The 25916-nt window shown below is 44.5% G+C and overlaps 1 protein-coding gene across 2 annotated transcripts; it reads left to right on the top strand.

Moving 5' to 3' along the window:
* Positions 1 to 13: 13 nt before the first annotated feature.
* On the top strand, positions 14 to 24445 carry CREBRF (CREB3 regulatory factor). Of its 2 annotated transcripts, none has more exons than XM_083872097.1 (9): positions 14 to 99; positions 9233 to 9410; positions 10315 to 10440; positions 11316 to 12399; positions 16486 to 16680; positions 18368 to 18557; positions 19031 to 19104; positions 19476 to 19598; positions 20186 to 24445. In XM_083872097.1, exons 2-9 carry the CDS (start codon positions 9402 to 9404, stop codon positions 20299 to 20301), a joined length of 1917 nt encoding a protein of 638 aa, XP_083728223.1. In that variant the 5' UTR covers positions 14 to 99; positions 9233 to 9401; the 3' UTR covers positions 20302 to 24445. The 2 variants fall into 2 exon arrangements, with proteins under 2 accessions (XP_083728223.1, XP_083728224.1); XM_083872098.1 differs by having other exon boundaries at positions 43 to 99; positions 9236 to 9410.
* Positions 24446 to 25916: the final 1471 nt, after the last annotated feature.

Genomic DNA, 25916 nt, shown 5'->3' with positions numbered 1-25916 from the left:
TTCCGGGAACCCGTCAGGAAGGGACATAAACAAACAAACCCGGGGCCGCATGGAGGGGCCGGGCCGGGGCGCGCCGGGCCGCGGCCCCCGCTGAGCGCCGTGAGTCGGGGGCTCGGGGAGCCCGCGGGGCTGCGGGGGGCTGCGGGGCACCCAGCGGGCCGGGGGTCGGGGGGCCCGGGTGGTCCGGCGGGAGGAGGCGGTGCCCGTGGGTTTAGGGGGCTGCAGGGAGGGAGGGAGAGCGGGACGGAGGTGTGTGCCTGGCTGCCGACAGCAGCGGGACGGGGATGGTGCCCGCGGCCGCTCCGCTCTGCTCCGCTCACCGCCGGGGGGGTGTGGCTGCCGGGGCCGCGGGAGGGAGAGCGGCGGAGCGCGGGGGGTGCCCGGTGCCCGAGCGGGGTTCTGCGGGCCGGGGCCGCGACAAGGGGCTGTGGGGACCGAGCGCGGGCTGAGCCCAGAGTTGTCGGCGTTGTCCCCTCCAGCCTCCGCCCGGCAGGAGCGGCCCGTGCCTTTACAAGGAAAGCGAGTCTGGCAGCGAGCGCCGGGAGAGGAAAGCGAGTCCTGCCGGGGCTGCCCGGCCGCTTGGGGTGTTCAGGGGGAGGGAAGGGAGAGAAGGGCTCGGCAGGTCCTGCACTCCTCTGCCTTTCGGGCTCGTAGTCGCCTCCTCCGTTTCCGACCTGTTTGAATGCCCGGGACGGCCGGGGGTGCCCCGTGATCTGCGGGAACTCTGTACCCGGGTCTGTTGGTGCCCGACGGGCGGCTCCGCTCCCGGGGCTGCGGAGCAGAGCTGGCCGAGAGGCATCACCGCTCTGCGAGCGCGGGGCAGGGCAGGACGGGACCATCCCCGCTCCGCCGCGGCGTTTATATAATTCCAGAGCGGGGGAACGGCTGTTCTATGCGATCCACGACCCTGACAAGGGGTTTCCCTCGGGCAGCTCGGGTGCGCTCCGGCTGCCCGCAGCCCTGGCGGGGGTCTGCGGGCGGGGGCCGCCCGCGGCGGGACACGGCTCTCCGGGCGGTGTGCGCGGCACGGCGGGGCCGGGGGCGGCCGGGCGGGGGCCCGGGGCGGCGGGGGCGGCGCGGGGGTCGCGGGGCCGCGGCCGGGGCGGCGGGAGGGGGTTTGTTTACATGTCGCCTCACCCTAGCTTGAAAGGGCCGCTGGGCGGGTGAGCGGCGGGCGCGGTGGCCAATAGGAGCGCTCGCGGTGGAGTATTCAGCCAATGAGCGCGCGCGGAGGGCGGGGTGGAGGCGGCCGGGGTAGGCTGCGCTGGGCGGCGGGGCGGCCATGTTGGCCGGAGGTGTGTTAGTGGGTCAGGGCCGGGCCGGGGGACACCGGGGGGACACCGGGGGGATGCGGGCACCGCGCGGGGCTGTGGCCGCCGTGCCCACCCGCCGTGCCCGTCCCTCCGCGGCGCTTTGCCTCGGGGGGACCGTCCCACCCGCGCGTCCGGAGCGGCCCGGGGCGGTGCCCGCGCACGGGGGGTCCCGTTCCCCGCGCTGAGGGGAGGACGGGGCCCGTTCCCGTCTCCTGCTCCCCGCCCGTCCCCGCGGGTTTGGGTTATAAAACATCCCTGAGTCCCCGGGGCCGCCTCAGGAGTGTCCCCGCACGGGTGTCGAACACCTCCTTGTATCAGATCTAAGCTCACACAGGTTTCTAGCCGGGAACACCTTGATGAAAGCCCCTCGTGTCACCGAGGACTCAAACCCAATCTTTATTATTTTATCCCCACCCGCAGCATCGCTGCCGTGCCCTCCCCTCGTCCCTCCAGCCCATGGCATTTCTCAGGCTGCCGGAGGGATCCGGTATCCGCGATAGTTCCGCTGTCACACTCGCTATAAAACACACCCGGGGTTTATTCAGCTTTCCCCGAGCAACAGGCTCAAAGGGCTCGGAGCACTCGGAGTGTGCGATTCTCACTTAAAGTGATCCCGATCTCGCTGTTGCTGCCACTCGAGGGGTGACTGGTGGAAATTCTGCTCCGCAGAACAGGCAGAATACAATCGGGAGTCTCGTCTTGTCTTTTAAACGCTTCGAAATGTTTTAAAGGTGGTGTTTAAAAGGTCTCTGAGGTCGCTTCTGAGCATCCTTGTGGGGGAAGTTAATTGTGGTTATTATTAAATGTGGTTTTCATAGTCAAAGTTACAGAGGGGCAGGTGCTGTAGAAACGTCGGTTTTTATTGTTGGCCGCTTAAAGGAGAAGTCAGAATTTCTATGGAAAATAAATCGTGGAATCATGGAATGGTTTATGTTGGAAGGGACTTAAAGATTTTTTTAATTTCAACCCCCTGCCCTGGGCAGGGACACTCTCCACTATCCCAAGCCCTGTCCAACCTGGCTTTTGACACTTCCAGGGATCCAGGGGAAGCCAAAGCTTCTCTGGGTGTGATAGTTCTGCAAGAAACCTTTCCTGCTAAAATAATCTCCTTTTTAAATCCATAAATAACAGTAGCTCAGAGCCCTCAGACATGTCCATAGCCAGTAGCTCACCTGACCCAAGAAGGAATTATTCTGTGTTTGGTGGGAGAATTCCCTGATAAGAGCAATCTGCAGAGGAGGCATCAGGACCTCGAGCATCCTCCCCAGGTGGTTTTTAAATAGTGAGAGAGGTAAACAGCCTTGAGAAGGACAGAGATTGAAGTCAGCCTTAGCAGGAATTAATTGGGAGCAAACAGAAGCTTTTATCCCACTAATGGACTGATAGTGTGGGACTAATAAAGGAGCCCAGGGGTTTAGACTGGCATGGCTTTTGTGTCCATTCTCTGTGATTTGGGAAGTTTAAGTGGATGTTTTAACATCAAACCTTGATAAGGAGATTTGGCATGAGAGTGCCTGAGAGTCGGCGTTGGAATGAAAGTTAAACCAAAAGTTTTGTGAAAATTACAAATTTAAGGTTTGAACTTTGCTATAATGTTTTCCCTGATTTTTATTTTTTTTTTAATCCTTCTGGTTTTAAACTTTTAAGCCATGTTTGTTTTTTTTACTTTTTGACTATTTTGACCGATGCATTTTTCAAATTTGCTGCTGGCTTTGAAGTATTCCATACAGACGTCCCATTTCTAACAAGAGTATAACAATCATAATTTCACGGTATGAGGAGTAGACCAGACTGTACCGTTCCCTTCATCACAAGACTTGTGCTGCTTTTTGTTTTTTCCTGGAAACTACAGAATTTAGTTTTCTCTTAGTCTGAAAGACTCTGTCAGAAAGAAACATGGAAACAGCCATCCTGTCAGGATGTAGAATATTGCTGGAGATTGGAAGCTGAATTGTTGTTTAGTTTTGCTTTTTATTTCTTTGCCTTTGCTTTCATCCCTGCTTTGCTTCAGGGGAAATCTAGACCTTAAAAAAATTCAAATGTCAGTTTTACTCCTAATTCTCCTGTGCAAACAAGTCTCCTGACTCTGCAGTGTTACTTTAATAAAGGTTTATGCTGTGAATATTTTAAGTTTAACCATTTTTTAAAATTAATTTGTCCGTTAATATCGTTCTAATAAGTTTAACATGCTGCACATCCCACTCTTAGCACTAAAATAAGAATAAAATCTCAGTCTTTGTTCCAGAACATACAGAAAAAATGCTTCTAGTAGGAATATATTAATCTGTTACAAAATGTGTCGATGCCAAATTGCTTGTTAGTTTAAAAAGCAATCACTTTGTTTTGCTTCTGCCTCTTGCATGATGCTCAATCTCAATGCGGGCTGGGATATAAACACGGGCTGGGGATGTACAGATGGAACAGCCCTGGGGGAAGGATCTGGGGGTGCTGGTGGCCAAGAGCTGGATCTGCCTTGGCCCCCAGGAGCCCCCCATGCCCTGGGCTGATCCCCAGTGGGCAGCAGGAAAGGGTTAGGAAAGGGCTTGGGATTCTGCCCCAGGAGCTGGAGCTGCTGCAGAGAGCCCAGAGGAGGCTCCAGGATGAGCAGAGGATGGAGCAGCTCTGCTGGGAGAGCTGGAATTGTTCAGCCTGGACAGGAGGAGCTTTGGGGTGACACAATTGTGTCTGAAGGGAACTGACAGGTCAAATGGAGAGGGACCATTTACAGGTGACAGGACAAAGGGGAATGTGTTCACACTGACAGAGAGCAGGGTTAGATGGGATATTAAGAAGAAATCCTTCCCTGTGAGGGTTCTGAGGCCCTGGCACAGAGAAGCTGTGGCTGCCCCTGGATCCCTGGCAGTGCCCAAGGCCAGGCTGGACAGGGCTTGGAGCCACCTGGGACAGTGGAAGGTGTCCCTGCCCTGAACAAGATGATCTTTCAGCTCCCTTCCAGCCCAAACCATTATGTGTCTCTGTGATTCCATCAGTTTCTGGGATCTGCCTGTTTGCTGTCACAGCTGGAGCGCCCCCAGGGCTGGGAATTGCCTGACATGGGGAGTCCATGAGTTCTATGTTCTCCTGAGGACTCCTGAGCTCTGCTGCCTGAGGTGTCCTGTGTGTGATTACAGAGGTATCACTTCCAGGTCTTGAAGTCTGTCTGCTGTGGGTAAGTAGGATTGGAAAAATAACAGTGGAGAGGGGGAAGGGATGGTCAGTGGAGGAACCAGAACAGAGAGTGAAGTAAGAGTTTCCCTCTCCTGGAGCGGAGATGCTTAGAAGAAGTGAAACAGTCTGTGTATCTTTAGTTCTTTTAAGTGGCAGTGCTCCATCCGAGTCAGGGTCTGGGTGTTTTAAGCAGGTGGTGTTTTCTCTCCAGGACAGAAAAAGCAAAGAGCATAATGCCTGCCTTAGATGCTTGTGCTGGCATTTTAATAGAAATCCTTCATCAACAAGAGGGACTTGGCTGCTTTTGTGAGTCCAGGAATGAGACTGTCGTGGGTGGAAATGCAGGAAGATGTTTTAAAAGAGTGTCTTTGCTCACTGCAATGAAATAATAATAATAGTACCAGTAAACTTAGTGTCTTTGTGGTGGGGGAGAAAAGTAAAAGATTTTTTTGAAGTCTGGATAATCATTGAAGAATCATGTAGAAAGAAAGAAAAAGAAACGTTACTCGGAAAGAAAAGTAAGAAACATACACATTCACTGAGATTGGAAAAGTCCTCCAAAGCCATTGAATCCAACCTGTGAATGATTCCCACCTTCTCAACCAGAGCAGAGCCTGGAGTGCCATGTCCAGATGTTCCAGATGTTCCCTGGACACCTCCAGGGATGGACTCCAGCCTGGGCACTCTGCACGTTCTCAGCCTGAGCACTGCCCTGAGCAGAGGCTGTTCTGTAACAGAAAACAAGTTGGCACAAACTGTGGAAGGAAAAAAATGTTTTCAAGGGACCTGCAGGAGAACTTCTTGCATCTCTAACTCCAGTATTTCATAAAATGTCCAGATCCAGCAAAAAGACCATGGTACAGAATGGTTCTTTCCAAGCACGTGGTGGAGTTTTTGTATTTTCTCTGAAATTCAGAGTTGGCCATGAATATTTCAACCTTGAGCTTTTAGGTTTAGTACTGGCAGCCTCTCGTGAGCTATTTTTTAATACCTGCCTCAAAATTGTGACTTTGACAAGCTGTGCTGTGTGATGCAGTCACCATCATGAAAGTGTAATTGTTCCTGTAATGCACTTAGAGCAGGCATTTAGCTGCTGGGATAATAAGCACTGTGCAGCCAACAAAACAGCACAGCCACGCTCCGTGTGCCTTCCCAGTGGTACAAAACACACAAAATACAGCTGAACTGGGCCAGAAATAGCAACTTTCCTTCCAGCCACGGTACAAATGATTCACGCAGGTGGCCAAGAAAGACTTTCAGAGGTGATAAGTTAAAAGCTGAATTTTGGGGTTTTCTCTTCTAGAGGTTTCTTTGGAGGTGCTGTGTTGTGGCAGGAGGGTGTTTTAGTGGCCCAAGAGGCAGCACAATGTACAGGAGCTGCACTGTTTGTATTAAATGCTGCATATTTGGGGGTTAGCTCCTGCTGTGGGCTGGGTTAGAGCAATAATCCCAGGTAATGCACCTGCTGCTCCCCTGTGTGAGATTCACTCTTCCTGGGCATCTTGGAACAACTGTTCCTCTTCAGAAGGTAAATATTAAATGCAGGGGATCATTTTTAATTAGGATTTGACATTAGATTAATTAGGTGTTAACTCTACAGAACAGGCTTTGGTGCCTTGTTGATGACTGATGGGATTTTAACCAATGTACATGTGCATGTCTCCATCAGTAGCCCAGATTGTTAAATGTTGGATAGACATAGCTGTTCCCGAGATCACAGAGTCATGGAATGGTTTGGGCTGGACAGGACCTTAAAGATTATTTCATTTTAACACTGCCCACTATCCCAGGCTGCTCCAAGCCCCATCCAAGCTGACCTGGAATACTTCCAGGCATGGGGCAGCACACCTTCTCTGGGCACCCTGTGCCAGGGCCTGCCCACCCTCACAGGGAGGAATTCCTTCCCAAATCCCATCTAACCCTGTTCTCTGTCAGTTTGAAGCCATTCCCCCTTGTCCTGTCCCTCCATCCCTCGTACAGAGTCCCTCTCCATGTGTGTTGCAGCTCCCCTCAGGTGTCCTGCCCTTCCTCAGCCTCCAGTGAAGGAAGGATGCTGCTCCCAGGAGCAGAGCTGGGCACTGATGTGACTCCAGACCTGCAAACACAGAACCAGCTCCAGGCCTGGCTCTTTAATCACCTTAATGTGATTTCCCTGCAGGCTGTTGCCAGAGGAGCAGCACCCTGCCTGCTGCTCCAGGCTCTGTGTTCCACCTGTGCCTCTGCACTTGGGAAGGGCTGATGGAAGGCATTAATGGAAATTGTCCTGAAGTAGAAATTCCTGCTATATTTATCCTCAGTAATCCTTAGTGCTGCTGTGCTTGAGCTCTGCCACAGCTCTTTTAGTTCATTCAGAGCTGCATTCATTATAGATAACACAACAGCTGGACTATTCTTTTCTAACTCAGTCTTGGGCTGAAAGTGCCAGTAATGATAAATTCTGTAAAAATGGGACTTTAACTGCAGTCTGCAAATTACTTTCCTTCACAGCAAGTTCTGATTTTACACCTGTGTTTCCATATGTGCCATTGACTTGTGCCATACATCTTTATTTACCGGTTTGTGAAGAAACACTGGTAGTTAAGTATAAACAGCAGGAGGCTTTTAATGATGACCTTGATCTTTCTGGGAAATTTGGAAAGCAGTTGGAAGTAAGGCTGATTTGTTGGGAGCACGAAGGATATCTGGATTGTGCAGCTCCCTGAGGCAGTGTTTTTCTTTTCATGGCCTCACTGTGTTTTCCCCCTCCACAGAGCTACTAAGAAAAATCCTACGTTGTGGAATAGTTGACTAGATCCTACTGAGACTCAAGTCACACTTAAATATTAATATTATAAAACGTCAAGAACAAAATATAAAGAGAATTATGGAAATAATCGGGTTAGTTGATAACACTGCTTTGACCTGAGAGGACATGGCATTCTTAAATACACTGGCATTCTTAAATAGTGCAAGAAGTTTATCACTCCAGTCTTGGAGATGACAAAAGTATTTTGAGCCTTTAATGTTTGTTTTGAGGATTTGGAAGTGATCCAAAAGCTGGCACCTGAAATCAGTGTCAGTAGAGATGAAGTTTCATCTTCCTTTGGTGATGAAAGCCTTTCCTGTGTGTGGAACGCCTTGAGACCCACGTTCTAACAAAAAAAAAAAAAAAAAAAAAAAACAACAAAGAATATCCAGTGGAGAAGCAGCAAATGTTTCCTTTCTTTCCCCTTTGTATCATGGAGAACTCTGGCAGCCTTCTTGTGAATGCAGTCTGGTGCTGATGTCAAAGCATTAATCTGATGTGCTGGTGGGAAAGGCACCAATCTGCATGGAAAGAAAGGGTTCAGGTATTGAGGATCATAACCTTTCCTCTCTCCTTGTGTCTGAGAACATCCTGTGCTTGTTTTAAAGAACAGATCTCTTCTCCCAGGCCAGGTGAGGCTGAGAAGTGACTCAGTCATTCCTTCCACGTCCCCACCTGGGAAGGGCCAGTCCTGCCATGGTGTGGCCTTTGCTGGGTGAAGGGACACGGGGCTTGCTGAGGCACAAACTTCACTTTAAATAAGTGAAAGGTTCCCTGGAGGTTTTGGAGCAGAAAGGAGCTTTTCTCACAAGGAACTGGTTCACCACAGGGCCCTGTGAGGAATGGCCACTCTGGCAGGGGCAGCTGAGAGCTCCTGTGTAACTGGACCCGTAACTGTTGTTCTTTACATTCCAGCTGCTCTTTGCAAAGCAGCCTGCTTTGATAAGTAAAGATTTCTTTGCATAGTGTCTGTTTTTACCACAGTCTGATGGTCCATATGCTAAAGAGGACAAACTAGCTGAGATTCCATCTGAAAATGGGAATAATCACGGGGATTCTGTCATGTGCTGCTGGGGGAGGACTCTGAGCTCTGGGAGAACACTTCGAGTTTACTATTTGTTTGTCAGAAGAGGAGAATAAACACAGCCTGAGCAGATTGCACCAAAGGCTGACTCGGGAGCAGTGCTGAGTGAGGGTTTTCCTTGCACTGTTCAAAATGCTGGATTGAGCTCAGAAGAGTCAGTAGACAAACATCTGAAATAGAGCAGGTCTGTAAAAATACCAGTAGGTAAATTGGTCCAATTTCAAAAATACACCTTGCTTGAATTAATAGAGAAGATATTTTATTAGACAGCTGTGAATTTGGCAGTTTTTAATTTGTTCTCTTGGGGAAATCTGTCTCTTCCACTCTGCCGCTGGATGGTTTCTGTGATCCTCTACCACTAGATGTTGCTGTGTGAGTGATTGATGTAATCTTATCTGATGCTGGATGGATTAATCCCTGAAGAAAAGGAGGAGATGCCACTGAAACAGCATTTCTGCCAGTTCAGAAATTTGTATTTTGAGACTTTTGCCCGAGACATAGTTAGAGCTTATTGGCTCTGTTACATTAGTCATAAAGGTTGTTTCTCTCTTGGATACCCAGCAGTGTGCTGATTATTGTTCCCAATTTGGCAAGGTTTTCTGCTCAGGTGTGTCTGTAGAGCTGCTGGTCTCAGCAGAGAGGAAAAAAGGCAACAAAATATAGCTTTGGCCAAAAAATGTTTTTGCAGCACCTCTGTTCTGTAGCATCTGTGGCTTTTCATTCAATGAAATATGGCAGGGGAAGAAAATTTCTATACGTTCCAGCATGAGGAAAGATCAATTTTCAGGGGAAATTCTTGCCTTTGGCTGTTTTTTAAGCTTTCACCTTGTTGGTGAAGGATTACTCACCTCCTTGGGGGTTTGCTGTGTTTATTCTGCACAGAAGTCGACAAAGAGAAAAGCTCCATCAGGGTGAACTGAAGTTATCCTAAGGAAAAATTTCATTGCATGGAGAGTGTAAACTCCCTGAGACTGAAGTAAAGCTGGAAAGGAATCTACAAGTGAATAAAACAAGAAGTTTGGAATTGGACTTGGGGAATCTGGGCTTGGAAATGCCTCAGGTAAGTCTGCTAGGATTTTATTCGCTTCTGTAAATAATTCTGCCTTTTGTTTAAGAACAAATTTGACCAGCCCCAGGAAAGGAGATGTGTAAGAGATTAAAGGATGTCTATTTTATAGGGTCCCTGTAGTGTCTGTGGTGCTGCTCTTGGCCCTGTGTTTGTTCAGGCTTCAGCCTGGCTGTGTCTTGGTGAGGGAGGATGCCTGGAGAGCAGAACAGCCTTTTATTACTGCAGTGATTCACACTCAGCACACTCAATGACTTTCAGCAGCACAGTGTTTCTCCCTTCCCAACCCTCAGGGTGAGAGTGTCTAGAAGAGAAATTGAGGTCTGGAATTAAATGCAGCAGAAGGCCTTGCTGCCCATTCCCTGCATGCCCAGTCATCCTGCATAATGCTTTTTTTGCCAAATTTTACTTCGCTCTTGAGAGAGAGAGGTAACAATCTTGATTTAGTTGTCATAAATTTTGCTTTCCTTACGATTTCATATGGAAGTTTTATGAGTTCTAATGGCTCTCAACACAGTCAACACTGCTTTAGTACAGAATGATTTGTATTTGAGGGACTCCCAGATCTTGCCAGGACTGGCCCTCATCCTCTCCAAATGCCAACATATCCCAAAACTTGGCAAACATCAGACTTTCAAACCAACAGGGAAGAATGAAGGAGCAGTGAATGCTCTTGCAGCTCTGTGGTGGATAGAAATGTGTCCTTTGATTGCTCCTGCATGTTGCCAGCTGCTCTTGAAGCATTCTCTGTTTCTGGGGAATAATGTGCTTATCTGTGATGGTAAAAAACCTTTGAAGACTAGGAGGAAATAGTGATCTTCTTTCTGTTTGTTGAAAATGAAAATGTGCCTTTTTTTAGATCATACCGTGTTTGAAATGTGTGTCCATTGTGTTGCAGCCCAGTGTGAGTGGAATGGACCCTCCTTTTGGGGATGCCTTTCGGAGCCACCTGTTTTCAGAGCAGACTCTGATGAGCACGGATCTCCTGGCCAGCAGCTCAGATCCAGACTTCATGTATGAACTGGTAGGTCACCTGTGTGTGCCCAGAGTTTCATCTCCTGAAGGAACTGACACCAGGAATAAAGGGGTGTTGGTTCAAGAATGCTGGGAAATGATTCATTATTGCTGGTTGATGATAAGGGAAGAGCTGGACTGCTTGTCCAGCAAATGTGATGCTTCCTCAGCAGGGACTTCTTCAAACTGGTCATTGGGACAGGCTCAAATCCACCTTCCACTGCCCCAGGTGGCTCCAAGCCCTGTCCAGGCTGGCCTTGGACACTTCCAGGGATGGAGCAGCCACAGCTTCTCTGGGCACCCTGTGCCAGGGCCTCCCCACCCTGACAGGGAAGGATTTCCCCCTGCCATGTTCTCCTTCACCCAAGCTGTGAATCCAGGGGGAGGAAATTAAAAGTTGACTCACAAGCTACTTAATATGAGCATTTCCTTTCTCATTTTCTCCCTGCATCAAAGGAGAAAGGTCACTCTTGGTCATTAATTGGTCGTGCTAGAATGAGGTTTTCCAGGAACTGGTAAACTCAAGCATATTTTGTTAAGCAGACAGCAAAGATTGACCTAGATTGTAGAGATGCCTGTGATGTCTTTCATATTTTAAATACATGGATATTGGTGCTGGTTTAGTTCCTGATGAGCAGATGGATTTGCAATAGCAGGAAAATACAGTGTTATAGGAAGAACAGTGTCTAGAGAAAGATCTGTTGCCAGAGCACAGGAGCTGAACTTCATTCTGACCTTCAAAAGAAGCTTTTAGCTGAAAGTCAAGGTCTCTTCCTAGGTCACCACTCTCTCATACTTCACTGGAATTGAGATCTCCTTACTAGATTAAGTAGAGGAAATAGATTATTTTTGGTATTAACTTTTAACTTATCTTATTGTGCCCAGGACAGAGAAATGGACTATCAGCAAAGCTCCAGGGACAACTTGCTTTTGATGGAGGACTGCAAAGACCTTGAGAACTTGGAGTCTTTTACGGACATCCTGGACAAAGAAGCTGCTTTCACCTCCAAATGGGAGCAGTGGGATACCTACTGTGAAGACCTGACTAAGTACACTAAATTAACCAGCTGTGACATCTGGGGAACAAAAGAGGTGGATTACCTGGGCCTCGATGACTTCTCAAGCCCATACCAGGACGAAGAGGTCATAAGCAAAACCCCCACACTGGCTCAGCTGAACAGCGAGGACTCCCAGCCTGTCTCAGATTCGCTCTATTACCCTGACTTGCTCTTTAGTGTAAAACAAAACCCTTTAAATCCTTTGTTACCTGGCAAAAAACTGGCCAGCAGAGCAGCGGCGCCGGTCTGCTCCTCCAAGAACGTGCAGGCTGAGGCTGCACTGTCAGACTGTGCCCAGAAGGCCAGCAAGGCTGGCAGCCAGCCTGCCTCCAGCACACAGATCATGGCCAAGACCAACGTGTACAGCAGTGACAAGGTGAACATTCACGTGGAGTGTAAAGATTACGTGAAAAAGGCGAAGGTAAAGATCAACCCCTTGCCGCAGGGCCGGCCCGTGCTGAGCCAGGCGCACGCCGACGCCGCCAAGGAGAACACCTGCTACTGCGGGGCCGTGGCAAAGAGACAGGAGAGGAAAGGACTGGAGTCCCCCCATGGTCACAGTACAACCCCTGGTTTGCCTTTTAAAGAGACTCAAGAGCTGCTCCTCAGCCCTCCCCAGGAGAGCCCGGGGCTGGCGGTGGGGGAGAGCAGCCTCTCGGCCAGCACGTCCGTGTCGGACTCCTCGCAGAAGAAAGAAGAGCACAATTATTCTCTTTTTGTCACAGACACTTTGGGTGAGCAGTCAGTCAAAGCAGAGCCCGAGGAGGAGGAGGAGGATGAGGATGACATTGAAGATGAGGACCACGATGAAGGATTTGGCAGTGAGCACGAGCTGTCTGAAAACGATGATGAGGAAGAGGATTACGAGGACGATAAGGACGATGACATCAGCGATACCTTCTCGGAGCCAGGTACCAGCATTGTTGGGCTTTGGTAACGTGGGGGTTGATGGATTTGTCCTCTGAGTGGGAAGGAAAGCTTTGGAGCTCCTGGTAGTTACAGATGAGCAGCACTGATCTTAAGTTGTGAACTCTCCTCCCACATTTTCTGAGTGCTTTGCAAAATGCAATTAATTCAGAGTATACGAGGTCTCTGTTGGCCTGTTCGGTGAAAAACTACACAAACTGTGGTTGTGCAACTAAAATAATAATAGAGAATACAGGAAGCCCAGCTGTAGCCTGAGGTGAGAACAGCTGCCTTCAAATGTGGCCTTCTATTTTTTTTTTTTTTTTTTTTTTTTGTAGCTCTCTGGTACTGCAGAGCTTTCCAGCCCTTCTTGGAGCTGTGAATTTATCCAGAGTTGGATCTGTCAGGATGAAATCACATCCTGAATGAAATGATTTCATAATTACTCAAGTCTTACTTCAAGGTACAGTTTTTCCACAGAATCCAAAGAGGGACTGAAATTACTAGAATCATTTCTAGGTGGTTTTCAGCAGTAAAGCACTTAGTGGGGTTTCAGAGGATTCTGAATTCTTCTCTCCTGCTTGTAGAAATGGAGTTCTAACAGCAGGAATAAGAACTAACCTTCACCTAGAAGGCAACGAAACAGTAACACTGTATAAAAATAAAATCTGCAGGAAAAGCCACAGGATTGTAACCAAGTATTAATTTCATTCCAGAAAGTATTGCAATATTCACATCTTATAAATGCCCTGTAGTAGAGTATAAGAATTAAAGTATTCAGACATTTGGCAATATGTAACTTTGAGGGGATAAAGCAGCTGAAATTTTTCCTTGTTGAGAACAGCAGCTTCCCTAAAGCTTGTCAGTGTTTGTCATAATGAACTCTCAGATGAAATTATTTTCTAATTAGATTTCCTGCGTTGGCATTAAGCTCGTTAAGCATTCTGCCCTTTATGCTACTTTCACATGCACACAACACATTTCTATTAACATTTTGAAGCCTCTTCCTCCCTTCTGGAGTGAACTCCCTCCTTTTTCTGGGGCCCTGGGCAGCTGTTCCAGCTCTGCAGCCCATGGGGGGATGTGTTGCACTGGGAGCCATGAAAAAGAAAGGTTGTGTTAAATGCTGTGGGTGGAATTAATTAACTTAATTATTTTACTGACCAACAATCCACATGCTGCAGCAGTAGCTCAGGATCTGGGCTTATCCAAGCTTGCAAAAACCCTTCTGTTAATGAAGCCTAAAACCATCCATCTCAAATGTGGTGTTATTAAAAAATTTTATCATACATTTTGTCTGTTTTAGCAAATAACATCTCCAGGTATTCTAATTACGTTGCTCTTGTACTTTGTGTTGCTGTTTTACCTCTAAAGGTAAATACTACGGGGAAAGTAGCTAAAAATAAGCACAGCACAAGAAAATTAAACCTTCCACAGCTCTGAAAGCAAAATCAGTCGGTGTTTTGAGTGAGGATGTAATTTACTGAAAGGACAAAAACCTACTCGTTATTGCTGGCCCTCTAATGTTTTTTTTTATACATAATTTGCTTTTGGTTATTCTTCACATATGCTTTTAGAGTGAATGAAATGTTTTCTTCAAGTGTTATCTGAGGAAATATTTAGATATAGTGAAGGAGAAATAGCTGAAAATGTGACTGGCTCTCAGGGAAATTTGGACAACAGCATTTTTATTATCACCATGACACAGATTTAGCAATTTTGGTCCCCTGCAAAGGTAGTTTATTATGGGAATTACCAGCCCAGGCTTTTTCTAGCATTTAAACGTGGTGGTTTTGCTATTACTGAGCATATTTTTCCTATCTCATTTAGCAGAAAGGCTTTTAAATGACTGTTCTTGCCATCAAGTAGTCAGGAGATTCCAGAAATGGGAAACACAGCAATTTATTCAGTTGTCAGTAGCAGTGGAGGAGAAATGAGTGAAAAGGTGCTCACAGAGATTGTTTTAAATTAAATCAGTCTTGAGCACCTGGACCATCAGCTGGGGGAAAACCACTGGAAATGATTTGCCAGAAGCCTCTGAGGTGAAGTGGTGAGGAGGAGGAGTTCTCTGCCTTTGTTTCACTGGGGCTATTTTTGGGTCTCACCTGGTGAGCTGCAGAAGTCGCAGGCACACTGTTCTCTGTTCTGCTTCATTTAACCCTGGTGCATTTAAACCCCAAACCACAGACAGGGGTGTGAAAAAAAGCCTTTTAGGAGGGGTTTGTGAAAGGCTTCAGAGTTAAACACAAGAACCCTTTCAGATTTCTTAGAAGGGGAGGAATAAATACAGTGCAGAGCAGCTGCACAAATCTGTATTTTAGGTTAGGACCCTGCACTGGATTCTTTTCTGTAACTTTATAATGGTGGCAGGTCAGGGTTGGCCTTGCAAGGCAGGATGTATTAAGTCAATGTAATTGGAGTTGCTAACTTAATTACAGTTTGAATGAGCAAACAGGAAGTCCTGATTTTAACCTCGTTGGACATTTGTACACTTCAGCTCCTGCAGAGATTTGTTTTCATTGGTTGGATTAATTCTGTGTTATCATGAAGATGGGCTCAATTTATATATTGCTGTAGAATGAGTTACATAGCTTTTTTTTTTTAGGTGGAAAGTCAGTGGGCTTTTTGAGTGTATTTTGATCCATATGTCAAACAGAATTTGAGTAAAATGGAGCTACAGTTACGAATATTTATGGCATTTGAAACTGTATGTAATGTAAATCGTCAATAATTTTGGCTATACAACACAAATGTTTTATCAAGCACATTTCATTGTTTGATTTGCCTTTAAAATCCTTTCCAATAAACCAGAGAATCCAAGTAAATGAGTAAATTGATGAAATTATGAGAGGCAGAACTTGAGGATGGATTTCATCCTTCTGCATACCTGACTTCTATTTGTGCTTTGGGTTATGACGTGAGAGTCAGACCAAAGCAAGAAAATTTGTTTTTCCTCTTTCAACTGGTTGTTCAAGTGCAAACAGACTAATTGAATGGACTGTTTTAAAAAGAAGAAAGTGTTCTTTGTGCTGGTGGAAGATGAAGCAGAGCTGAAGCATATGGGGTCCAGGCTTGCTAAGCCTGCAGTCCATGCGATAAGTGGCTTTTCCTTGAGCTCCATCAGAGTATGTGATGTTTAGAAATGCTCCTATTCTAAGTAAATGTAAACTGTTATTTAATATTTTAACAAAAGGCCATGCAGTGGGTTGAGATTTTTTTTTTAATCTTAACATAGCTTATCTTTATTTTCTAAAGCATATCTGAGGTTTGAAAACCTGTGGTTTGTGTTTACATAGTCATGGTAAAATATTTCTGTGATGTGGACAGTGCCATTACAATTTCCATGTCCTTCATGAGCAGCTCATGATACCAAGTGCATCATAATTCACCTCTAAAATATTGTAGAGCTTTACTGAGGATCATTTCTTCTTATCCCACTGAAGAGGAGGAAGAGGTTGGACAGTGGGTCCAGATCTTTTCAGCTCAGATGGTCCTTTGGTCACTGTCCTGATAACAGAGCCCCCTTCTCCAGCCTAGGAGGGATCAGTGCTTGGATTTATTCCCTGCAGGGCTTTGGATTCAAGGACCAGCAGGAGTTGGACTCGATCCTGTGGGCCTCTTCCAGCTCTGAGTGTTCTGTAATTGAATAATCTTTTCTTTATTGTCTTTTCCTAATCTGTCTTTGTTATCTGCTTCTCTTTCCATGCTTTTTGTCAAATGTGGAGGTGAGTTAGGATTGTGTTCCTGCCAATTCATGGAGGAAATTGTCAGGATGGAAGAACAGGGTCCAACATCTGCTGTCTGTACTTGGCACTGCTGGGACTGTGGGGCCTGCAGCTTAGGGGGTCACAGAGCACAAAGGGACTTTAAATGCAAAAATAATTTTGATTTTTTTCCAACTAATGAAGCCACATCAATGTCTCAGTGTCTATCCTGGATTTAAGGCAAGTACTCAAGAGCAGTTGATGCTGGAAACCAAATCTGTTAAATAATGCAAAACAGATCTGTCTGTGGTTTTGCCTTTAACTCGAATCCTCAGCCCGCAAACAATTCTGTCACCAGCATATAAACAACCCTTTGCATCCTTTTAGGGTATGAAAACGATTCTGTGGAGGATTTGAAAGAAATGACTGCAATATCCTCTCGGAAAAGAGGCAAGAGGAGATATTTCTGGGAGTACAGCGAGCAGCTGACGCCGGCCCAGCAGGAGAGGATGCTGAGGCCGTCAGAATGGAACCGGGACACCCTGCCCAGCAACATGTACCAGAAAAATGGGCTCCATCACGGTAAGAATTCCTCATCCTGGTCACAAATGGCTGTCTGCTCCTTGTGACACCTCCAGCAGCCACGTTCCCCTCCTTGCCAGTGCTGAGGAGTTGTGTTTTGGCCATGAAAAGTCGAGCACTGTGAGTCTGTTACTCAGGTCAGCAGTGCCCAGGGGAGGTGAACACACAGTAGGGACTTTCAGTGTGGTTTCTTCCAGAAGAGCAGGGATGAATTGAGAATTGTGGCTTCCAAGAGCTCTCAGTGGAAACCCCCAGAGTTCAAAGCTTTCTCAGTGTGATACTGTAAATATTGGATGGGTGGCTTGAGTGGTGTTTGCTGCTGGTGGCTGTTCCTGTCAGTGCTGCCTGTGTTAGCAGGAGGCCGGGAGGGCTCTGGGCTGCCAAACTCAGGGGGACTCTGGTATGAGCTGAGGACAAGCTCTGAGGCACAACTGTCTCTCTCTGCTCCTCCCTCCTTGTTTTCCCCCTGTGAATGCAGCACAGTGAAGCAGTTACTCCTCTGGGAATAAACTATTTCCTTAAGATGCCCTCTTAGAAACTTAAACCAGTTGCTCTAATAACTGTCATTTATTCCCAGTGAGCAATTACTGCACCACAAACATGATTAACATCACCCAAAACAAGCCACTCTTAGGGGTATTTTTGTTTTCTTGTCACAGGACCTCTTTTAGGCTGCTCCATTTGATTTTGGCTTTGAAGGAGCAAATTAAACCAACTTTCCCTGGTTGTAAGGTTAATGTTCTCTTAGAGTTGAAAATTACTGCTTGTAAAAAGGCAATTGGCCTTCTCTTAAATCAAAAGATGGCTTTTTGTTGTTCTTACCTGTAGATTTATTCAGGGAAGAAAACATTTTTTCTTAAAGTCTCCTTAGTTTTTAAAAGCTTTATCCTGTAGGGAAGTATCAGTACCTAAAGTCCCAATCGCTGCTCTTTCTCATGATGGACCTCTGAGCAGCCTGGTCCAGTGGAAGGTGTCCCTGCCCATGGCAATGAGGAGAAAAATATGAGATTAAGGTCCCTTCCAACCCAAACCATTCTGTGATTCCATTATTTTATATTTGTCATCCACCACCAAATAACCAAACATGCTCTGAGGACTCAAACCCACCAGACACTTGGACACTTGACCTTTAAATCAAGTGCAAACCTAGACCTTCAAGAGTTTCAAATACATAAAATAAAAGGGCTTAACTGGCCTTTATGTGGATCATTTCATCTCAGCATCACAGAAGATTGTTTCAGCACCAGGCCTCAGCACTCTTCCTTAGTACAGAACTTGAGCAATAAGATTATTTAGGAATTGAATCCACTGGAGTGTGCAGGAGGATATTTTGGCTGAATAGGAGTTAACAAGTTTACAGCTGGAGCAAAACAACAGGGTTTGAACTTGTGACATACATTTTTCAGCAGAGTTGTGTGTATGCTCTCTGTCACATCCAGTGGCCTGGCCAGCAGTATTTGCTCTTATCTGATCTGGATAGAATATGAATTGTACAAAGCTCTTTGTCTGGAAATGCTCTTTCCATTGTGAGAGGCCACAGGGATCACCTGATTCCGGCCCATTCTCCTGCAATGAACAAAGGGACTCAAACTGCACCCAAAAAATGCCTGTCTTAGAGGATTTTCTCACAGGATTGTGCATGCATTGTGTCACTTCCCCTACCCATTTTTCTGCATGTTTAAAACAGGAAAATATGCAGCAAAGAAGTCACGGAGGACTGATGTAGAAGACCTGACTCCCAACCCCAGAAAACTCCTGCAGATTGGTAACGAGCTGAGGAAGCTGAACAAGGTCATCAGTGACCTGACACCAGTCAGTGAACTCCCCATAACTGCCAGGCCCAGGTCAAGGAAAGAAAAGAACAAGTTGGCTTCCAGGTATGGACTGGGTAAAGCTGCAGGCGTGAGAAAATTTGGATTGCTACAAGTGAATGATAAAAATCTAAATAATTTTTGCCTAAAGAAATTCTGCTTCACATGGTAGCTCCTGCAATTGGAGTTGCAGTTTATCCAATGGGAGCTACCAGTTTATCCAATGGGAATTACCAATTTATCAAACATAAATTACCAGTTTATAAAAAAAGCAGGGCAGCTGGGAGCTGTGGTTTGCCTGTTTTTAGATATAAGGATGTGTTTCCACTGGAATTGGCTTCCTCAGATGTGGGGAAAACAGTTGGGACAGTGGCAAATTCCACAAGAGCAAATGCAGGTAGCAGAGTGTTTTCAGTGGAGATGAGGATGGATGAGTTTGTGCATCACAGCTCTGGGAGGGTTGGTTGATGAGTTCATGTGGCTCTTACTTCTCTGGAATTTCTGGTAGTGTTCTAATTCTTCTCCTCTTCTTGCCACAGGGCTTGTAGACTAAAAAAGAAAGCCCAGTATGAAGCCAATAAAGTAAAACTCTGGGGTCTCAACACGGAATATGGTAAATACAACTCTTCACGTCTGAATTTTTTCTTTTGTTTGGGCAAGTTTGTGTGTAACAATGTGATGTAATCTTTTCTCACAGAGAAAAGAATTGGTACCAACCCAGCAATTCTGTTGGTACAAAACCAGCCCATTGAATAAAGGGAATGTAAATTGGGTTACCTGCAATGTTGAGCTACTTTGCAGATGTGAATTATGTAAATCTGTACATGTGCTGTAAATATTATTGAAAATATTGGTAATATTTGATGTAAACTATTACATTCAATTTTATAGTAAGTGTAATTTGACAGAATGCTGTGTGTGGATAACTGTGAATAGCTTCCAGGGGAATGTGATGTAAAGCTAATACTTTCTTTTCCTTTGCAGATAATTTACTCTTTGTCATCAACTCCATTAAACAAGAAATAGTTAATCGGGTGCAGGTACCTAAAGATGACAGAGGAATCAACATGGAACAAAAGCTGAACATACTTATTAAAGACACTCTTGGTAAGCAGAGAACTTTGTGTATTTACCTGGATATGAAGATATTGAATCATAAATTCCCTGAGTTGGAAGGAACCCCAAAGCTCATCCCATTCTACCAGGGGCACTTTCCACTATCCCATGTGGCTCCAAGTCCTGTCCAACCTGACCTTGGACACTTCCAGGGATCCAGGGGCAGCCACAGCTTCTCTGGGCATCCTGTGCCAGGGTCTCCCCACCCTCACAGGGAAGAATTTCTTCTCAATATCCATCTAAACCTGCTCTCTGTCAGTGTGGACCCATTTCCCCTTGTCCTGTCCCTCCATCCCTTGTAAAAAGCTTCACTCCATCCTGTTGCCTTACTCAGGCATTGGAAGGGCACAGTGAGGTCACCCCAAAGCTCCTCCTCTCCAGGCTGAAGAATCCCAGCTCTCCCAGCAGAGCTGCTTCATCCCTCTGATCTCACTACACTCCATTACAAACCATTCCTGAAACAAAGGAAAGAACAAACCCTTTCCTGATTCCACTCATCCCAACCAAAGTGTCCCCTGGCTTTGTGTCATGTTCCACGAGCAGTGATCTGAGAGCAGCTTCTCTTCCATCCATTCCAGGGCTCCCTGTGGCTGGACAGACATCGGAGTTTGTGAACCAGGTCCTGGAGAAGACGGCGGAGGGAGACCCCACGGGCGGCCTGGTGGGGCTGCGGATACCCATGGCCAAGGTTTAGGGAAGGGCTGGAGCTGCTCTGGGCTCAGATTCCACCCCTGCTGTCGAGTTCCTCGTTGTAAATCTGCTCTGCATGTCAGCTTTAGCACCCTGTAAGCACTCACCTCTAGGTTCCATTGGTTTCTCCAGTAACAGCGTAGGAAAACAAGTCACGGCGTGGTAGAAAATGCCGCCGAGCATTTTTTTGGACCATAAACCAGATAGTTGTCAAAGCTGCTTTTAAGCTCAAAGGGCAGAAATGAGAGTTCTCTTTCAAATGATCTAGGACCAGAAGATATCACTTTTGTTTTAGAAGCAAAAACGTGGGTTTGCTAGTGAAAATTTTTAGCATTTGCAAGACATTGTGAGAGGTTTATGGTCCAAGTGACGTAAGAGGAAGCATTTTTTTTGGTGAAGCTGTCAATGTAGGGAGTTTTTGTTCTTTTTTTTTTTTTTTTTTGTTATTTTTAAATAATTGTATTTCATTTTCTTGTTCTTAAAAAAAAAACCCAGTAAGCTTTCTTTGCAACCATTAACTTGTACATAGCACACGCAGCATTAGAGCTAGTGTGCCATATAAGACTTTAATTTTCTGAGCTTAATAGAGTATTTAAATGTCTGTGCAAGCAAGAGAAAAAAAAAGTATATTCTTTGTGCCTTGTATTTTGTGGGGAGAGCTATCAGTATAAGCTGGTAAAGTTTTGTATGAAGAAAACCCTGAGGGGCAAAACCAAGCTGTATAGATGGTGAGATTTTAGGTTTTAATGTATTTGTTCCAGCTCTTAAAAAAATTTTTTTGAATGTATATAGGAATATGTTGAAAATGTAGATATATGCCACAGAGTCTATGTATTGTATAAAAGATGGCTCTAGAAAACTCAATTTCGGTACTTTGGCCGGAAGAAAACAAATACTTGCACATTAATGCGATTGTTTATTTTTGTACCAAAGACAAATGCAACTGATATGGCGAACTGCCAGTCTAAGTAAAGTTTTGCACAGCTTATATGATACTGTACTGAATGTAAAAACAAAAGAAAAAAAAGAAAAAAAATTAAAGGTCAGGGTTAGGGATCTTACTGAACTGTGAATTTTTTTGTTTGGGTCCAATTATCTACAGAAGGAGCATTCATACATAACAATATTATTTTGCTGTTCTTGTAGTTTCGCTTCCATGGTAGATAAGTTGGTGGCCGTCTTGGAGTCTTTAAATCTTTTTTCTCTGCACTTACTGTAGGAGATTTTAATATATTTGGATTTTAGTAAGCTATTGGTAAAATAGTTTTCGACTTTGAGAATTTAAAAAGAAAAAAAAGTATTTAGCTTGTTGTAGTATACTTCCACCAAACAACCAAAATAAAATTATTTTTATTGTAACGTGTATATATGTAAAGAGGAAAAAAAAAAAAAGAGCTACAAATATCTAATTCCTTAGTTGCCACTTTTCCAGTTGATGTATTATTATGCATGTGATGTTTCCAAGGATCAACACAGGCTTCAAACAAAACAACAACAAAAAAAAAAATTTATAGACTTTTATATTTTTGTACAGGTATTTCGAAACTAGCTTCTTCAGACTTATATGTGACTTATTCTTGTTAATTCAGTAGTTTCTATGATTGAGGAATATTAACACAAAGTTCTTATTTGCTCTTCTGCTAATAAGAGTTGGCTTTGTAGTCAGTGTTAACGTACAGATTAAAAGCTTTAGCCTTTGATGAGAAAGTCCTTTATCTCAAGGCAAGATCATTCTCTGGTTTCATGGACCGCCCCCCCCTCCTTTTCCTCCCTGTTCTTTCTCTCCCTATTTAAAGACGACAAAACACTGTTTACTGAAAATAGAAATACCAAATATTTTCAAATGTAGCTGCTGAAAAGAAAAAAAAAAATGCAAAAGTCCATGAAGGCTTTCTCCCCGCTCCCTTTGGGGAATTTCTCCACTTCGTTTCTAGTTTGTCTGAGTTTGTTTGTACTGTGATTCCTTTTTGTTTATAAGTAGATTATTTTTATATCCAAGCTTGTGTACTCTAAGAGAAAAAAGCCTGAATCGGTAACAGTGCAGGAGGAGTGGCCAGTGAAAGTGGCAGCCCTGCCACACTCACAGCTTCCTTTAAACCTAAATATTTTGGAAGAAGACTCAAAAGGGAGGAGGAGGCCAAAATACCACTACTGAGCTGTACAGAAAGTCTTTCCTACAAGAGACTGAACAAATACCCAGGGCAATTTAGGCAAAAACTTTGTAAATCCACTTAAGGCTTGCAAAATCTGAGTGGAATGTGGGTGTTTTCCTTTGAGGCGTTCTTGTTGTTGTTGTTGTTTGGGTGAGGTGAGAGTTGGCTGCTGCTTTCCACGGTGGGTCTGGTGTATTATTTTTGTTCTTGTGGAGCTGCCCAGGGCCCCGAAAACCCCGACAGAGAATGTGTCCTGTGAGGTGCAGGGCTGGCACACAGAGCTTGGCCCTGTGCTCCATCCAAACCCTGCAGCACCTCTGAACAGTGAGAGAGAGCAGTTTGAAATCAGGTAAAAAAACTTCTGTGACAAATTCAACTGACAAGGTATTTAAAAGCTCTCCCCCCACTTTTTTTTTTCACTGCCTGGGAATCCTGGGCAGCACACAACTTTATAGCTTTTTATTTTTTTTTTTGTCTGAAAACCAGACTATGATTTTGGTCTCGCATTTCAAAGTAGACTTTGAATCTTTAGTGAGTTCCATACCCTTGCATTTCAGTGTTTCCTATGTATTATTTTAAGTTAAAGCTTTGAAATAGTTGAGCTTTTTAATGTTGACACTTTATTTTGTAACTATTTATATGTATGTATATCTTAGAAAAGCACTTTGTTTAAAAAAAAAAAAAGATGAAAAAGGAAAAAAAAAAAAATAAGAAACTGCATTTTATATGATTCCTGCCACTTGCTGCTAACTCTGGGCTGGTCAGAATGCTGCAGCGATACTTGAGATAAATAAAACCTGGCAGTAAAATGTAGAGTAAAGATAAGACCTTTTGCTGGTTTAACTTTATCATAAAGGTGACATAGGCAAGCTGTGCAGCTTTACATTTTAACCAGGGGACTCTGTGGCATTTAAACCGTCTAGAAATGGTTGTACTTTAATGCCAGTAACAATCTGCTTCCTCTAGTGTCATTAAAATATATACATTTAGTGTATACTTATCACAAACAAAAAATCTTATAAGGGTATAAAAACCAACAAATGTACATGTTCTGTTTTTTGGCAATTGTGGCATGCGTTTTGGGGTGATCTTTAGAGAAGACCATTTTCTAAAGATTTTTCAGTGTTCATACATAGTATGTGGATCTTAACAAAGTCCTGGGGTTTATTTTTTTTCTGTTTGTTTTTGAGTGTAGGCATTGTGAATATTCACTTTTAATCCTATATCCAAAAACAATGATCTATATTTTTTTTTGATTTAATACAACCAGAAGCTCTTCCTTTTTTTTTTTTTTTTTTTTTTTTTTTCTGATACACTGGATTCTCTAGGATTTGTTTCCATATTAAAAGCATGCTGTCATAACTGCTCTTGTCGAGATCTTGTCAGTCTGAACGTAGGTGCCACACTTGGAATCGATGGGCTGCTTGTTCTGCTGTACCATGTATGACCCTCGTCCTTCCCCCCCTCCCTTCATGACAGATGATGATGTGGCTTTATATTGTGCCTTACTTGTACATCTAGAACTAAATGTTTCTCATTCCCTCTGAACTCGTCAAAGCTTCTGAGGTGGCGTCAGAGCTGACTGAAGCGTGTTGTGCGGATAGGGCTGATTTCAGTTTCTCTCAGTTGTCCTTTTGTATTTCTGTGAGAGACCAGTTTTTGAATGGCCTTGCAAAAATGTGGGGGTGCTCCTGAAAGGGTGTTTTTAAACCCAAAACCCCTTTTGCTAACGCTTCCTTTTATGGTTTGTTGAACACATTTACTGATGCTTGGTGAGTACTTTTTGTTTTTTTGGGATGAGAGAGACTTACTACTAAAGCTATGTTTACGTGTGGATGGGCTGGATTTTCTTATCATACCAGTTGAAATCATTGTGATTTAATAAAGTTGCATTGCTGTAAAGCTGATATGAGAGTCAGGCTCAGCTGTGTTCAGTTCCTAATTTATAGATTGAATATTTTCCATATTAAGAGGGCCAGGGAAAAGTTTGGATTTTTTAAAAAAAGCAAACAAACAAACAAAAAACCAACCTAAAATGGATGAAGGGTCTTTTGACTAACCTAAAAGCAGACAGACACTTTGGAAATATAGAGGTGTCAGTTTAAAATTTATTTTTAAAAGACATGCCCCGCTCCCCCACTTCCCCCCAATATTTATCTAATATTTGCCTTCATTAATGAAACAGCTTATTCACAACTATAATGACTGGATGTGCTTTTCCATAAATCATTTAAACACAGCTATTATTATTAATATTATTATTATTATTATTATTTAAAGCTCTAAAAGGTTTTATCAGGAGAATTTCCAAGGGTTGTATCCAAGCTGCCTCCAGCAGAAATAGCAAATGCAGTTCTGTTCCTCAAAACGTGCTTGCTCGTCTTCCTGAAATTCTGCTGAGGCACAACCCAGTTCTGGACCGTGAATGTCAGGATCTGTATTTGGCCTTGAGACCTGAGTTTCAAGAGTGCATCTTAAGCATGATTTGATTTTTCCTTTTGAAGTCGGAGGCTTCAGTTGGAATCACCTAGTGGAGTGTGCTGCTAGATGTGGTCTTGGCTTGTTGACACAGCCTTGCACACAGCTGAGGTTTATTTTGTTTACCCCAGGGATCGTGTGAAGTACATTTCAAACAGTTGCTGCCTCAGTGACTGATCCTTCTTGTAACTGTATTAAGGGCATTAGTCTGTTGAGAAAACACCACTCTTGAATATCTCCCAATGTAAATTGGGGCTCTTCAATGTCATTAATCAAAGATGGCACTTTCAGGCTGTATCTTCTTTGCAGCAAACAACAAATCTCTTGTCTTTCTACGACTTGCATTTCACAATATGCCATGTTTTCCCTCCAGTGCTTCTAAAAGGTGTCTTTGCACTCTGAATATAATCCTCAGCCTCTTAGACATCCATGAACTTCCACGGGAGCAAATACTGACTCTGCATTTATCGTCTTTCTGATGAGCTGTGGAGCTAAAAGTGGAACCAGAGCTCTTTTAAGCCACCCTTGCGTTTTTTTGTTTCCCCCATAAAAAGAAATAAAACTCCAAACTTTACGGATAACATCATTGTTCAGAGTTTTTCTAGAGTTTAAAACTATTTTGTAGTTGATTTTAAAAGTCAAATTTGAGTGACTTAACCAGCTCCTGTAAGCAAAACTTCTGGATTGGATTTGGTATTGGAAAAAGCACATCCCACCCTATCAAAATCTTCTGATTAGGAAACAGAACCTTAGTAAGAAAATTTAATTTTAATCTCTCTTATAATGATGGATATTCATCCATTCTGATTGGAATCATCCATCTTCCTGGAATATTGTATATCCAAGGAAAACGTTGCTCAGTATTTGTGGTTGGGTGAACTCTTAAGGCTGATGGCACATGCAGATGCAAAAAAAGAAAAAAAAACAGGCATTTTAAACAAAACATGGCATCCTGTTCCGCCTATGCTTGGGGTCATGATTGTAATGC

This window comes from Zosterops lateralis (genome assembly GCF_965231275.1).
Source record: "Zosterops lateralis genome assembly, chromosome: 14".
NCBI lineage: Eukaryota > Metazoa > Chordata > Aves > Passeriformes > Zosteropidae > Zosterops > Zosterops lateralis.
Note: the sequence above shows the minus strand (reverse complement) of the source record. Positions and strands in the feature narration are given on the sequence as shown.